This window comes from Apium graveolens, chromosome 4, assembly GCF_009905375.1.
Source record: "Apium graveolens cultivar Ventura chromosome 4, ASM990537v1, whole genome shotgun sequence".
NCBI lineage: Eukaryota > Viridiplantae > Streptophyta > Magnoliopsida > Apiales > Apiaceae > Apium > Apium graveolens.
In genome coordinates this window covers 269366539-269383916 of record NC_133650.1, presented here as the reverse complement: position 1 = coordinate 269383916, position 17378 = coordinate 269366539, and the positions used below count along the sequence as shown (strand labels likewise).

The window sequence follows — 17378 nt, the reverse complement described above, 5'->3', positions numbered from 1 at the left end:
AAACCAACCCTCCACATCTGCACAATCCTCTCACCTCATCTCTCAATGGTTGCAGGATGCTCAAGCTCAATCAATTACTATGAATGATCTTCTTGTAGATCAGCTTGCAGGCCTTGCCAACATTACCCAACAGCTACTCACCACTGATATATCTAATCAACACTATCAAGAAATTATATTGTCTTATAAAGAAGATGTTGAAGATTAACATACAAAAATTGAAGATGAAATTGAACATGATGGAAATGTAGATGATTGGTTGTCAAAGGACTTCAGCATTGAAATGGATGAGGCTTTGGCAAGATTTAGGTAAGAATATATCATAATTTTGAGTAACAATGCCAAAGTCCTCACTACATAAGAAGTGTATGATGCCATCACAGAGGTCTATAAAGCACAGTTAAAAGCTTTCCACTTTATTGGAAAAGCCCTTAAAAAGACTCTAGATGGTCATCAAGAGAAAATTAAGAAGATGGTGAGTGACATGATAGATGGATTGGTGCCATCTCTGATAGAAATCAAGAATAAGTTCAAAAAAATTGCTGACAAGATGGCCGCCTTCAGCTTGAATGATGTTTAGACAAGCATCAAAAATCTGAAAGGCTCATTTATGGCTCTGCATGAAGTTATCCAAAACCATATATCCAGCAACAATGACACTATGGTCAAATTGGATCAACTACACAAAGCCAGATATGAACCCTCAACTTGGTTATGGAGAAAATCAAGAGAGTGGTAAATGATACATTTGGTCCATCCATCTCTACCATATCTACACCTGGTCCTTCCACACCTGCATCAAATCAAGTTCAAGTACTTCAAAGTCAAATAACTGAACTTTAAGCTTCCAATGAATCTCTCACATCTCAAGTCTCTCAACTCACCTCTTAGTTCAAAGTCAACAACACAATATCAAGTCCCTGATAGACTTCCAGAAGAATTTTCAAATACAGACAAATGTGTCTCCGGGAGCTATCATGGGTGCTTTAAAGGTCCCTCTACAGGAAAATCCACAAATGGTACGGGCCCAGATCCCTCAACATGACACCTTGCCTTCTATCGAGCCTAAGGGGGAGATGATGGAGCCCAAGCTAAAATCAAGCCAAAGTGAAGATGATCTATTAGGATTGAAAGACTCAAGATGGTAGCTAAAGGCCCTTGTCTTGAAAATGAGTTTGTTGATTTTCTTGAAGGGCTGAGAGTCACTTAACTTAAATCACTTCACCTATAAAAAGGCTGTAAACAATAATGTCAATTTGTTGAGGGTGGTGTTGGTTACAAGACACAACTTCAAGGAGAAGAGAATTGTGGTGAATCTAAATGATTCCGGTGTTGACAGGTGCATGCAGGTCTCTCTCTCATTTCTACAAACAAGAAGAGCCTCAGAACTGGACATCTTCATCAATAAAGTAAAGGTGATGAGTCAAGAGGAAACTTTTTTGCTTCATTAACTAAAGAATGGTCAAATAGGAGCTTTTCTTAAAGCCTTCCTACAACCAAGCAAAAGAGTAGCCTACATTTTCCCCAACACTAGAAGATGCAAACAATTCCAATTACCAAAGCATTGTGTCATGGATAACAAGAAGTTGATGATGACTATAGAGATTGAGCTGAAGACAAAGAAGAACAAGACAGATGAAGATGTTGAGATGATAAAGATTTTTGCAAGATACCTGAAGAATGCAGAAAAAATGCTACCAAGGACCCAAATTAATGAAAAAGATGATGACTTGGATGATGATAAGCAAAAGAAAGATGAGCACAAATCTTTTGGTTCAAATTTAAGTCAGTAAAGTAAAGGTAGTGGGAGTTATAAGGATGCTATGGGTATCAAGGATAGTCAGAAGAAGGGAAAGGATGGAGGAAAGAAGGGAGATGGAAAGGATGATAAAGACTCCAAGAAAACACCAGTAACTCAAATATCCAAAACCTTGTCAACCTCAACCCAAACACCTAGCCAAACACAAACTTATAACATCAAAACTGTTAGGAATATATGTGCATTAGTTTGATGATATGTTTAACAAAACACTTAAGTAGAAATTCAGTGTCTGTAGCCTCAACGGATAAGACCACTTTGGCTATCCGTTGATGGTGTAGCTTTACTTAGAAATAAGTCTAGTGTTGTAGCATATTTCAGTCTCTGTATTTAAGATGTAATTCTTAGAAGTTGAGAGAAACTATGAGTCATGTTGACTACTAGAAGATATGCAGATAGGAAGGCCAATTGTAAATATTTCATGCCTTGTAATTTTGTATAAATGAAGTGGTATCAACGGATGACTTAAAGACCTTCAACGGATGAGAAGCTAAGCTTCAACGGATGTCTCTAAAGCTTCAACGGATAACATCCTTCAACGGATGAGTGAATCAACGGATGAAAGCTTCAACGGATGTTCTGTTGATTAACCGTTGATAAGTGGTAGTTGTACCTACAAACAGAGGCACGTGGGTGAACAGAGATAACTGAAATGTGGCAGCCTAATTTCAGGAACATCAGAAAAAGCAGCCGTTCTACTCTAGTATAAAGAGACATTAAGTCAACAAAGTACTGGAGTGAACTGGAGAAGAAACAAGTGGAGATCTTACTTTATTATTTTATATATCCTTGTCTTCACTTGTAAACTTGGTAATATATAAACCAAGTAGTAGCTAGTAATTAGATAAGAATTTTTCCAGAGCTGTTTAGAAAAATCTTGAGAGAAAAATTATCTAGTTTGTACTAGGATGCAGCTGTGATCAAATTCTTAGATCACAGAATTTCTGAAATACCATCTCTGGTGGAACAACAAATCCACCAGAAAAGTTTTTAAAGGTTTATTGTGTTCTTTACATTTGTGTTTGAATATATATATGTCTGTATCAGCTTAAAGCAATTCACACACTTGTTCATCTTGAACACACAGTCTTTATAAACTGCTCAAAACTTGAAAAAGTTTTGAGATTTACATTCAACCCCCCTTCTGTAAATCTCATTGTTAGTTCTCTAGAAATAACAAAAACCTCAAAGCTAAGTACCTATACAAACCTAAAACCAACTCTCTACTCAAAATTCCTATCCCACGGCAAACCAAACCTCCTTAAAGAAACTCTTCAATCCTCCTTCATTCAAACCTCTAACTAAAACTCATTTCAAGTCTACAGGGAGAAAACTAAATCTAATAAAGTTGAAGCTGGTGCCCTTTGGAACTGTTTTAATTAGGATGATTTTTTACCTATCTCATAAAAGATAACAGATGATGACTACCACAAACAGCTAACTGAAAAAATAGTCAAAGTCAGTGTTGAATCTTTGGGAGAAGTAAGAATTTACTTTAAGGATTGCACTTTTAACTAGTTAAACAAAGAAGTTATTGAGAACTACTCCAGTGTAGAGCTTAAAAAGGTAATCAGTTTGATGAATGCAAAGGATGCGCTTACCAGGATGAGGAAGGATGAGATAGCTAAAAGGTTAAGAGAGAGAAATAAAAGGCATGCTAAAGAAAAGGCTGAGAGGGAAGCAAATAAGATGAAATATACCAAGGAAATTGAGATGTTTGAGAAAAGGTCTGATGAGCTAAAGGCTAAAGGATTGAGCAGAGTTCCTTCAAATGGTGTGTTTATATATATCAAGGCTCATAAATTATCAAGGTACAGAATACAGAATCTTGATAGTTACTCCCTAAGTGAATGACTCAAACTGGTAGAAGCTCTAAGAGGAACTGATATTATTGAAGAACTTGAGTATCTTGTCAGACTAATAGATTTGATTAGAGAACAACCAAGTTATGAAAAATTCAGATGATCATATAAACTCAATTCTGTATGTAACTGCAAGAATGTATAAAATTTTCACTTTATAAATTTGTCAGTTTTATTTTCAATTTTAGCTTGGGGCTATTCTTGTTATCAGGCATGAATTTGTGACAAGTAATTTTCTCATAAATTGGGGGAGATTATTGTGCAAGATATGCCTGTATATAACAAGACTAAATTACTTTGACGTCCCTAAGGATAAGTTATATGATAATCTCATTGTATTATGTAACTGTATTTTTTGAGTCTGTAAAAATGCTAAGTAGATTAGACCGGAGGATTTTTTTTATGAACAACCATCAAGCTAGAGAATAAACACTGGAAGAAGATCAATCCTGATCATGCCTCATAAAAAAGTATAAAAGCATGGAGTTTAATAATGTTGTTCTAGGAAAAATATTCTAAGTTAGATATCTACAAGTCACAGATTAAGGAATATAGAGATGTATGCGGAGAAGTCAAATGGCCTATAGAGAAGTCCCAAGAAATATCGATAAGTTAATCTACATTTAGAGAACTAGAGATATCGATAAGTTATTCTACTTATAGAGAACTGGAGATACTGACAAGTCAAAAGCTTGTGTAGAGAACTGAAGATATCGACAAGTCAAAAGCTAATGTAGAGAATTGGAGATATCGACAAGTCATTCTACTTATAGAGAATTGGAGACCTCGACAAGTTAAAAGCCTGTGTAGAGAACTGTAGATATCGATAAGTCATTTTATTTATCGATATGTGACATCTCTACATAATAAAAGAGATCTCGATAAACAACTTCAGAATTCAGAATACAGATAACTTGAAGATCCAAGATTATCAGTCAATAAATAATTCTATCACTAAATTGGAAAGCCTACAAACGCAGCTTGAAGAATACAAGATCAAGGGCTAAGATGAACTGGACAAAAGAGGATCACAGACCTAGTAGATTATGCACAGATATGCTGCACTAGAAATAGAAATAGACAAAGAAGTTATAGAAAATATGTTAGTCTATTTTAGTGCAAGTTCTGTAAACCCTGCATATTGATCTATAAAACATATCGGGGTCCTTTGTTAAGTTCTAACAAACAGATCTAGAAAATCTTATAATTCTCTCAAGAGAAGTAGCTGGTATCTTATTTTCAAGAACAGAAATATGTAACAAAATAAGTTTGATTTAATATAAATCACATGAGTTTTAGATAGATTACTTGTGTGTTTACTTCTAGTCTTTTATCACTAGATCTTGTTGTTTAGTTCCAAAAGCCAAAAACATTCACAATTCATCAACAAAATAAGAAAATACATTCACCCTCTTGTATTGCACTTCATACCTAACACTTCATTGAATTCTTAGAAGTTTTCCCAAATCATTTATGGGAGGGGAAGATTGCTAGAATATAAGCCAACCAGACAGCTTTATTTTTATGAGGCCTTTTCGAACGTACCCAAAAATAAACACGTGCGGGATTGGCCCAAAGCAGACAAATTATACTAATGTGGAGTTAGGCCTTTTTAGCAAGAGCAACAAGTGGTATCAGAGCTAAGGTTTTAGTAGGTTCAAACTAATCCCAAAAGGGCTCCCAAAATGGACCTAAGAGGAGGCAGATGGGCTACCCAGTATGAGCTCAAGGAAAAGGGAGGTGGGCCTTCCAGTACGGGGCTAGAGGGAGTTAGAAAGCCAGAAGGATTCTAGTATGGGTCTAGGGGAGGAAATAAACCAATCAAGTGGTAGATTTGTTAGGTGTCGAGCCCAATATGTGAAGGGGGAGATTGTTAGGAGTTATCCCACATCGTTTGCAGGAGCAGCAGATTGCTAGAATATAAGCCAGCCAAACAACTTTGTTATTATGAGGCCTTTTGGGACGTACCCAAAAATAAACCATTTAGTTGTTGAGTATACAACAATGAAAGCAAATAAACAAGAACAATAAAATAAACGACAATCACACAAGACAAAGATTTATGTGATTTGGAAACTCCTACTCCACAAGCCGTACTAATTTTATATTGATCTCTCACAATTTGTTGTGTTATGATTTTACAATTACATGAGTACTTATAAGAGAAGAAACCATGCCTAAATCAAATTATAGTCCAAATCTGGAAAGTAGACTAATCCATAAACTAATCTGAATTTGAATAGTCTATTTTCATGGGCTTAATTAGTAGACTCCATAAACCCAACAATCTCCCACTTGGAGTCTAACCACATCTTCACTTCACTCTTGTAAGTCTAGAAAAATCAGTTCTTCAATCAATAACTCTAACTAGTGCAACGCCTTCTCATGAATTAATTCCGAAGGCCAGTTGAAGCTATGCAAATCTTCAACTTTTCATTCGTAACCACCTTGGTCAACATATTTGCAAGATTATTTTAACCAGGGATTTTATTCAAGGACAAAGTACCATTACTTATCAACTCTCTTGTGAATTGATATCTCAGCTAAATATGTTTCGTCCTAGCATAAAACATGGGATTCTTCGCTGTATAAAGCACTGTCCGCCTGTTTCTTTCCCAACTCCTCAAGAAAATTCTTCCACCAAATAATCTCCTTGCTAGATTAAGAGATAGCCATATATTCTGCTTCTGTGGTTGAAAGAGCAACACTCTTTCAAAGTCGAGATAGCCAACTACCTGTTGTGCCACCCAAAGTAAAAATATAACCCATTTTACTTTTTCTTGTATCCAAACATCCACCCAAATCTGCATCATAGAACCCTTCCAAGATAACATCTTTCTTATTGAAACATAATGCAACCTTGGATGTGCCTTTCAAGTAGCGTAACAACCACTTGACTGCTTCCCAATGCTCCCTTCCTAGATTATATATAAATCTGCTAACAACTCCTACTGTATGAGCAATGTCTGGCCTTGTACACAGCATTATTTACATCAAACTGCCAATTATAGACGTATAAGGAATTTTTGACATATCTCTTCATTCGTTTTAGACGATTACTTCTTCTTGAGATTAAAGTGACTCGCTAATGGTGTACTTCTGGTCTTCACATCTTGAACACTAAATTTCTGCAACAATTTCTCCACATACTTCTCCTGAGATAATTTCAAAGTACCTTCAGCTCTATTCCTTATGATGCTCATACCATGTATTTGTTTTGTTGTACCCATATCCTTCATCTCAAACTCCTCAGATATCTGTCTCTTTAGCCTGGTGATTCTCTCATGTTTGATCATGTTATCAACATGTCATCAACATACAACAACAATATGACATAAGATGAATCAAACTGTTTAAAGTAACAACAATGATCCATATCTCTCCTCATGTACCCATTCTTCATCATATAATTGTTAGACTTCAAGTATCATTGTCTTGGTGCTTGCTTTAAACCATACAAGCTTGCAAACAAGGTTTTCTTTCCTAGCTACCTGAAATCCCTCTAGCTGAACCATGTAGATGTCTTCCTCAAGATCACCATGTAAAAATGCGGTCTTAACATCTAGTTGCGCTAGATGTAACTCATCTGCAGCCATAATACTTAGCATAATTCTAGCTGTAGTCATATTAATAACGGAAGAAAATAAATATGTATAGTCAATACCCTTTTTCTGTTGATAACCCTTGACTACTAACCTCGCCTTGTATCTCTTGTTGTCATCATGTTCTTCTTTGATTCGGAACACCCACTTATTCTGTAAAGCCTTCTTTCATGCTGGTAACTCTGTTAAAGATCATGTCTCATTCTTCTGAAGAGAACTCATCTCCTCATCCATGATTGATTTCCACTGAACTGAATCATCCACTTGTACTTCCTCTGAATAACACTGAGGTACTTTGTCCTCGTCAATAACATATAAATGTTGTTACGGTGGCCTCACAATTCTGCTAGATTTTCTTACCTCAGCCTTTGGAGTTACTGGAACCTTGTCATTAACATTCTCCGAACTCCCACTATTTCCTGCAAGATCTTTTTTTGTAATATCTTCAAGCACTTCTTCCTCTTTCTCAGGTTGTTCATTTGTAAACTAAGAATCGACTACAGGCTTATTCTTATACACTGCATTCTCATTAAAAGTAACATATCTATTTCTAATGAAATTCATAGTAAGTTCATCCCAGAAATGATAACCCGTATCATCTGAGCCATAACCAATGAAGATATACTTCTTTGCTTTCGGATCAAGCTTGTCCCTATCGAAATATAAGAAATACAACCAAAAACTCGCAATTATGAAAGATTTACTTTCTTTTCCTGCCACTCTTCTTCAGGAATCTTGAACCCCAAGGACTTGAAGGTCATTTATTTATGAGATACGCTGATGTGCTAACTGCATCAGCCCAAATATCTTTGGCAACCCTGCATGTAATCTCATACACTTGGCCCTTTCATTCAAGGTTCTATTCATGGGCTTTGCAACATCATTATGATGTGGTGTCTCTAGAATAGTTTTAATCATTCTAATCCCAAATTTTGTGCAATAGCTTTTAAACTCAGCACTACTATATTCGCCTCAATTATCTGACATCAAACTCTTCACCTTTAAACCGGTCTGATTTTGAACCTGTTATAACCTTAACTCTGATACCACTTGTTTGGCCGCGAGCGATCCATAACTCTATATTAGTATGATATTGTCTGCTTTGGGCCGAGCCCACATGAATTTGTTATTGGGCATATCCCAAAAGGCTTCATCCTAATTGGAGTTATCTGACTACTTATAATCTAGCAATTTGCCCCTCCCACAAACGATGTGGGACAAATTCTAACAATCTTCTCATTCACATATCGGGCTCGACACTTGCCGAATCTGCCACTTGATTGTGTGATTTGCTCCCCCTGGACCCATACTAGAATTTTTCTGGCTTTCTAACTCCCTCTAGCCCCATATTGGAAAGCCCACCTCCCTTTTTCTTGAGCTCATACTTGGTCTGCCTCCTCTTAGGTCCATTCTGGGAGTCTGTCTGAGATTGTTTTGAACCTGTTATAACCTTAGCTCTGATATCACTTGTTGGGCTTGATAAGCAAACCTAGCTCCACATTAGTATGATACTGTCTGCTTTGGGCCTAGACCGCACGGGTTTGTATTTGGGTACTTCCCAAAAGGGCTCATACTAATGGAGTTTTCTGGCTTGATTATATTCTAGCAATCTGCCCCTCACACAAACAATGTAGGACAACTCCTAATAAGAATTAATCCAGGGGATGATACGCGGTTTGAGATCGAAATATCAAATTATCGAATAATCTATAAAAAGAATTGCTTAAAAAGGATAATAGAAAAATGAGACTTTAGGGATTTATAGATACGATTCCAAACTTTAAGTTTTAAAAGTTACATTTCAAAATTGTCTGAATATCGGCTCAATAAAAACTGAAATAGCTCAATAAAAACTGAAATAGCTCCGCTGTTACATGCCATTTTCTCGTATTTCTCGGCCCAAGAATAAAAAAACACATTTTTAATATTCGATAACTGAAAAATGCTTTTAAATTTCAGGGTTTTATGGATACACTCGTGCAAATATTGAGGTTGAAAAGGTCATATATTCTATAATTAAAGCCTAACTATGCAGACAGATTCATTTTATGTAAACTATAATCAAGTGAAACCATGAATTGGGTTGCATATAAACCTAAAGTTATTAGCAAACTATTCGCAAACTAAGTTGACAGTAGTACTTGGGTGATATAGTTAAACAGCACAAGACCATATCTAAAATTTACATCTGATAAGGACTTCAAAAAAGGAAGAAAAAAAAATCTGATCAGCAGAATATAACTTTTTTAATGTGAGGATGAGCAACCTTAGGTTCTTAGGCTGTCTTCTGCTTTGCAGGGGGTGTGAAAACAACTCGGAAAAGTGAAGCTGATAATATTGCCCCAACGAAGGGACAAATCCAGAAAACATAAAACTGCTCCCATGTATTGTGCCGTTTATCTACATATGCCCAACCGAAGGCCTGCACACATAGATTGATTGCAGTCAAATGGTTAATGTTCATAAAAAATCTACAGCTATTTGTAAAACTTCAATTACTGAACTAGCCTATTAGCATCAATAAATTTGGGAAAAGTAGGAGGAAAAATGTCGGAGAATAACACTCAGTTTACAATGGAGCAATTAGCTTAGTGCTTTTGCGACAGCACTTTCTGCCTGGTTGATATGCTAATTATTGGTTTTGTAAGAATGATTGGCTACAATAGCCTTTGCGAATAACCTTGAATGATCAGCTGATTTTGGAACATGCAAGACAGAAGTACATGTACGATAGAGGATAAGCTGCAAATGTATGTCAATCTTCAAAGTGAAAGCTACAAAGTTTTATCCTTGTTTCTGAATTAGGAAGAGGTAATGTCAAGTTAGGCTGTATTGGGTAATCAGCTACATAATAAAGTTTTAGTGTCAAGATGTCTCCTGAGCTGAGACAAACAGCGTTACACATGTTTTACGGGGTTCCAACTCCAGCTTCCTATTTGAAGTGGGGTTCCAGAAAAATTCAATGAAGGTCGATTTATTATAATGAAACTAGAAAAGAGATGCAAAAATCTTGAGGATAAACAGATCAGAAGAATATATATCTTTATAGTAATAAGAGAAAATTGTGTCTTAATTTGAATTCGGTTCAAAATGGTACATATCCCATAGATTTAACATATTCATCACTAAAAAATACTGAGAATATTAAATTTCTTCAACTACAACTTATAATCGAGTACACAAAAGCTAATATTGAAGCAAGGACAGAAGATAAAATCTGGTACTTACAACGGCAGGATTCATAGCAGGGCCTGTATACGCGGAACCTGCAAAAACTAATACAACAGTTGACATAGATAGCAACCAGTTCTTCAAAAGTGCGTTATTAGGACCCCTAAGGATAATAAGAAGAACAAGAAAGGTAATCCCAAAGGTCAACAGTCCCTCGGCAATGGCTCCGGTGTGCAAGTCGACTTTCAAAGATGGTCCCATCATCATGTGCTTATACTGTTTTGGAATTACCTCCATAATTGCCAATGCACCACAAGCTGCTCCTGCTGCCTGTAAAGGAACATTCAGTTAGTGATTCCTTCACGTCGTTTCATTGTATACAAATTATAATCTATTAAAATTGACACTATCTTCAGTTAAAACAAGCCAGAATTACTTTAAATAGCCTTGACATCATGAAAATTTTGAAAGACAGCCAAAGAGCAAGTATTTCATATTAAACTCTAATGGTCTACCTATGTAAATCTTGGCCAGAAATTCAAAGGCAATCATAAGTCAATAACAATGACAGGAAATAATGTGTAACTAACAAAATAGATAGTAATTTTAAGGTTAAGACTTGACAATCAAATAAGAATTTGTTTCAAATTCTAAAGCAAGCACAACGCATTTGTTAATGTTTTTTTCTTTTTCAAAAACTGTTGATGTAGCGGTATCTCCTTCGCTCCCTTTACGGGATGTCAGTGATTCGGGCCTTAAAAACAAGATGAGTGTGTGAGTATGTTTTACTAACATTATAAATAAATAAAAATTAAATAATTCGCTAATAATTTGGCTTCCTGCCTGAACCCAGGTAAAATCAGGGCCAATAGTAAACATGTAGAAGGTTAGTATTATAAACAGAGGTGCCTTGTACTAACTTAAGCATATTCTAGTCACTGATGACTGAACTATGGCATATATATAAGAAAATCCATTAAAAAAAAAAAGAAACTACCCCTTTCCTAATCTTTTTTAAAGATGCTAGTTCAGTAGATCCTATGAATGAAAAAAAATAATGAATCTACCTATCTTTACAGATTAAATGATACTGTACTAGATAATTTACTGCATACATAGCATAACCAATGTTGGTGATGGCAGTGTACCACACCTAGATAACTGTATATTCCCAATTAAGGTTAAGATCTAGGCTCTCAAGTCCGAACCTGAAATGTAAAGTGTAATGTTTCCTGCGAATAATTTCAGAATACAATGTTTGCAAACCAACTACATAGCATCCTTCAACGTAGTTTAAAAATCATTAGTCCGTAGTTCATAGACTCCTAAACCTTAAGGTATTACCTCTTATATAGTACCTTAAGAGCAACTCTAATCGCATGGAGCTGTTAGGTATATTGTCCAGATGGCAGCCCAACAGTAGTGATTTAGCTATCCAGCAAAAAATAAGTCCCTCCAACGCAGGACTCCTCTTAGCTACTACCTCCGTCCCATTGGGATATATACATGCACTATTTGCACGTATTTCGAGACTTCTATAAAATATAATTTCATAATATTTTTTTCAATTTTTTTTTTTGAATACAAGTTTAAACATAAAACTTTAATTCAAAAAAAAATAATTTAAAAATATATTATGGAACTATATTTTAAACGAGTATTGAAAAGCGTGTCAAAAAGTGATGTATAGAATCTAATGGGACAGAGGAGTATAATTTTAGCTATCTAGCTATCGTCTTTTGGTCCTTCAAATCTATTGATCCTCAACCCATCCTCTAAATCCAGTCCCCCTTATCTCCTGCTCAAAACAATCTTCCCCCTTCCTTTTTTGCCTTTTTTCTCTTTGAATGAATTTGCATTGATTTATTTTGTGTATACATGTGAACCACTCAACTAATATTTGAAAGTTTACAACTTCACCTTTTCTATGGAAATTATGATTAACATTTTGCATATATACGACTAACATTGTATATATAATGATACTTTTACTGCTCAAACTTCTAGCAGTGTGTCATATAAACCTTCAATCTACTGATTATTCATATTGCATTCAATGTACCAATAGATTGAGTTCAATGTACTATTAGATTGAATTCAATATACCATGAATTTTTTCTGTTTGAATTTTAAAATAAGATTAAAATACTGTTTTAGAAATATAACTAGCTATTATAGCTAAAACGCCATTAGAGCACAATATATTACAGATTCAACAAATTTTAATTAATCATTATTTTACAATATTCTAACTAACCATTATAGTTATCCTCTTGGAGATGCTCTAACACTCCCTCTCACATCGAAGCCCGGCCAGAAATAGGAGCCACTTCTTCATGGCGCTAATTTGCGTTACCATCTAAAATAATTTATAAGAATATTGGCAATAGCAGAAAATCAAACCCTAGGCTTCTCCCCTCACGAACTCTAATACCTACCACTTTAGTTAACACTTATTCTAAAACCTTAATTAATTTCTTAATTTGTATATAACAAACAAGCACATGCATCTGCACCGGTTCAAGTATCAGTATAAACTATCACAACACTACACAAACTACAAACCTGAAAAAAAACCCACTACAATATACCAACAAAAAATATTACGATAAACAAATGTAAAAATTTACTAGAAATAAAAATTATCATCAGTAGTGTTCTGTAATTCGGCTGTGAAATCACTCGGCATTTAAACACAAAATTAAATACGTACACATATTACAGATTTACCTGAGCGGGAAGACGGAGAGAAGCAGAGAACAAGGAATGATCAGTACGGACGCCGGCGGCATAAAAGGTGACGAAATCAGTGGGATTAAAAGTAGCACCGCCCAATGCCTCACCGATTGAACCGAAAGCAAATAACATAACAAGCGTAAGAAATGCCATGCAAAATACTTCAAATAACAGGCCTTTTACTCCAAAATTAGACCCGATCATGGAGGTGATCACTCCTAACGTGGAAGCACTAAACACCCACAGAAACGTTAATACGAAATCGCCCATCGCTGATTTTATCGCACCCATTTTTTGAGTGAAAACAGACTGAAAATAAGTATATGACTGATGTGATGATCTTATATCGGCAGGGGAACAAATACGGTTATCGCAACTACACCCCTGAATACTCGTGTGATCCTATCTCAACCGTACTTAATTGTTTCAATTCATTTATTTGAATTTCGGATTTTTTTAATTTAAATTAAATTAAAAATGTCAAGACATAAAATTTGTTGGTTAAAATTTAAAATAATATAATTTAATAATTATATCTAAGATATAATTGGCAAAACAAAATTTAGGTAATCTTTTCATTAGGAGTATAATGATAATTTATAATTTTGTTAGGACACCAATTTTGAAGTTCGCATTAAAGTTGAAGACCCCCACGGGGTTAGTAAAATCGAACCTAAGTCCGAATATAATCGTGGGTTCACATTTAACTTGGGCATATATTTTAGTTTTATTATTGTATTGATATTTATCATTTTTATTATTATATCTTTTTATCTCACATTTTGTTGTGTACTAAATCCGGGTCATCACGAAATTTACGAGCATAATCTGCTTATATCTTACCAAGAATAAATTGGGTATTGTTTGGTTTACACTAGTTTTGAAGTTATAAATCATGTATACACAATCCAAGTAGCCAAACTCTAAAAACAAATTAATATATCCTACATATAAAAAAACATTTGAGTGTATAAATTTTCAACTAACTACACTTTTAAATTATGAAGATTACATTTTACAATACTATATTCCAAAGAGATTGCATCTTTCGATGACAATGAAGCCTCTAAAAATACTCGAAATCGATATAAGAAGAATCATCTTTACTTGTATTGTTCTTATCATGTGTAACATTAGTCACTTTCTTTTCTAGTTGAACTGCATCTTTACAAGCATACTGTGAAAAGTCCACAGGATCAGGTACGTGGGGAGGCGTTGCGCTCCTCACTAGAGCCCAGTTTGTTCCCTCGAAGAATGGGTGTTGTTTGATTTCTGTAGCACCCCTCTTATACGCAATTCTTTTATGCGGTTCCTTCACCAGTAAACCGCGAATAAGATCACGAGCTGCAGAACTTACATGAGGATGATCTGGGAACTTCAGTGGTTGTCCTACTACGTTAAAAAGTGTGGCGCGATTTCCAGATCCCTTGAAAGGTGTCATTCCATGTAAAAGCTCGTACAAGAATATGCCGAACGTCCACCAGTCCACTGCACTACCATGACCCTCTCCGCGAATGATTTCAGGAGCTAAATATTCATGAGTGCCAACAAATGACATTGACCGCACATTTGTTGGCTCGGCCATTAGTTCTGGCAAGGCTCCTCCCACAAACAGGCCAAAGTCTGATTTGGATTTTCGACTCTTTTTAGAAGGTAGGATACGTGGGAAGAAACTTGATGGCTGGACACCATGTGTGACATTCTCATTCTCTAAAATGCCAGCTGCACTTGCATTACCACTGTTCATATATGTCGAGGACGACTTGACAAGTGTTGGATTGACAGAACATCGAAGTGATAGATCAAAATCAGATAGCATAATATGACCTTGTTCTCTAACTAGCACATTTTCTGGCTTCAGATCTCTGTAAACTATTCCTAACATATGCAGATACTCAATTGCCAACAATACCTCCGATGCAAAAAATCTGACAACAAAGAAACATCTTAGGCCTCGTTTGTTTCGATGTAACTCGTAACTTAAAATTCTTTGGATTCGAAATGAGTTACGGTGTTTGGTTAATTGTATTTTAAATTGAACAAGGGAACTTCAAGTTCCATGATTTTTGTAGTTAGCACAATATACAGGAAGTTAGTTGAAGTTAGTTACCATGCCCAACCATGGTCACCACAAGTTACATAGCGATTAAATATAAAAATATTAAGTACTTACCAAAATAATTACCTTGGAACTTGTAGTTGTAACTTAGTTACCGCTAAGTTCAAGTTCCTATGTAATTATAAAAATTAACGAAATAAACGAGCCCTTAATAACTGTCCGGCTAAGCCTAATAACCCAATTTGTAAAGCAAAAACATAAATGACATCATTTAAATGAAATCTCCTTGATATTGCAATGTTATAACACTATGATTCAGGATCTTAAGAAGAATATTAAAAAATAAAAAAAGATACTCGGTATAAAAACTATAGTCTGAGACATGGTGATGCATATAAATGTCCATGACAGAGAAATTAAATTATGAATAAACTATGTGAAGTAAACATGAAAGGATGACTTCTTAGACAGACAAGTATATGTTAAACACATAATTGACAAGCATTAAGCTGTGGAGCTAGCTAATGCATAGTTGCATAAACCACATATCTGTACGAAATTCATCACTTGCAGTGGCAATTATCTAGTTATGATAAATTTAGAGAATATTTTGCAAGATCAGAATTTTACATGTAACGATGTAATTAGTTACTGACCGTGCAGCTTCTTCTGTGAAGTACTTTTGGGGTTGCTTCTGTCGAAGACTATAAAGATTACCGCCACTACAGAACTCCATGACCAAGCAATAGTATTTATCAGTCTCAAAGTAAGAATATAAAGTGGGCAAAAATGGATGGTCCAGAAGACCGAGAATCTCCCTTTCCGTTTGAGTTCGGATTAGCTTATTTCTGCTCGCAATAGATTCCTTGTCCATGACTTTCATGGCAAAAAAGGCGCTAGTTCCTCTTAGTTGGACAAGATAGACACTTCCAATGTCACCATAACCAAGCCGCTTCAAGAGTCGAAAGTGGGTAATAGTAAGAGTTTCTCTGGATGAAATAGAGTTAATGGCCTCCCATCGAATATCACCACCAGTATGAGGCCTTAGCTTCTCTGAGCTGCTGCTGCGATTGTGATGAACATTCTTTTTGGCAGCAGTCAAGATGTTGTTTTGTAGTGGGTCCTCTTTAGTTCGATCATTGTTAGAATAGGGAGCATTTTCCAAACCAGCGTCCATATCTTGAGTCTCACATGGCGCTTATTCTCATAACTTGTAGTTCTGTGACATCAACAAATTCATAATTATTTCTTCTATCCCTAAACCATTAACAGCCATATACTAATTTTAAGACAAACAAAAAAACCATGAAAAATCAAAGATAGCATAATTCATGCAATGGCTTTGAATGTGACACAGCACTTTCACGCAAAATAAAATTTTAAAATTCGTCCAAGAAAATTTATTTCATTGTTTCCGGTGGCATATTTTTAAACCTGAACATAAGTTGCTTCTCTACATATAATTTTGAAACGCAGTTGCTTCTTGACATGTATATGCATTTTATCATCAAAAAAGAAAATGCAAACCTAATGTTAAAACACAGAAGAAAAATATGCAACTGCTCGATCAAATATCGAAAACCATCATACCCAACAATGCAAATCAATGTAGCGTATGGTTTCATTCAAGATTATAAGAAAAAGAAATGACTGACCAGACGGAATTACATGCTTTTGCTCATCATACAGTCTATAAATTTGGAAATACTAGATCATTTACAAGACAAAAATGAATAAATTTGCTAAAAGACAAACCAGTAACGATTCTCAAAAGTACTTGCTCCATTGTCCAAAAACGATATCATGGATCAAATCAGATATGTATTCCTATTATATCTGCACTTAAATGGATTTCAGAATTTAATGATTATTTACAAAAAAAAAACAGAGGAAGAAAGAAATGGAGAGAAAGAAGGGCAGGGAAAGAAAAGACCCAAAAACTGAGCTAGTAGGTAGAGTTTTGATAGATTAATACATGGCCAATCAAACAGGGATGTTTGTAAAATATTGGTAATACTAGGCGTTGGTAAAATTGTAACACTTGTCAAAATGAATACTGGTATTCAACAACTCCTTGGAGAGAAAATGATGGACAGAGGAGAGAGAGAGAATGACACTATAATTAGGGA

The 17378-nt window shown here is 35.3% G+C and overlaps 2 protein-coding genes across 2 annotated transcripts; both read right to left on the bottom strand.

Annotated features, from left to right (window-relative positions):
- Positions 1-9378: 9378 nt before the first annotated feature.
- LOC141717135 (aquaporin SIP1-2-like) lies at positions 9379-13516 on the bottom strand. Its single transcript, XM_074519242.1, has 3 exons — positions 13185-13516; positions 10512-10784; positions 9379-9705 (listed from the first exon to the last, which is right to left on the bottom strand). The coding sequence occupies exons 1-3, from the start codon at positions 13479-13481 to the stop codon at positions 9559-9561; spliced, it is 717 nt and encodes a 238-aa protein (XP_074375343.1). The 5' UTR covers positions 13482-13516; the 3' UTR covers positions 9379-9558.
- A 598-nt stretch (positions 13517-14114) lies between these two features.
- On the bottom strand, positions 14115-17120 carry LOC141717134 (serine/threonine-protein kinase AGC1-7-like). Its single transcript, XM_074519241.1, has 3 exons — positions 17005-17120; positions 15906-16468; positions 14115-15118 (listed from the first exon to the last, which is right to left on the bottom strand). Exons 2-3 carry the CDS (start codon positions 16424-16426, stop codon positions 14257-14259), a joined length of 1383 nt encoding a protein of 460 aa, XP_074375342.1. The 5' UTR covers positions 16427-16468; positions 17005-17120; the 3' UTR covers positions 14115-14256.
- Positions 17121-17378: the final 258 nt, after the last annotated feature.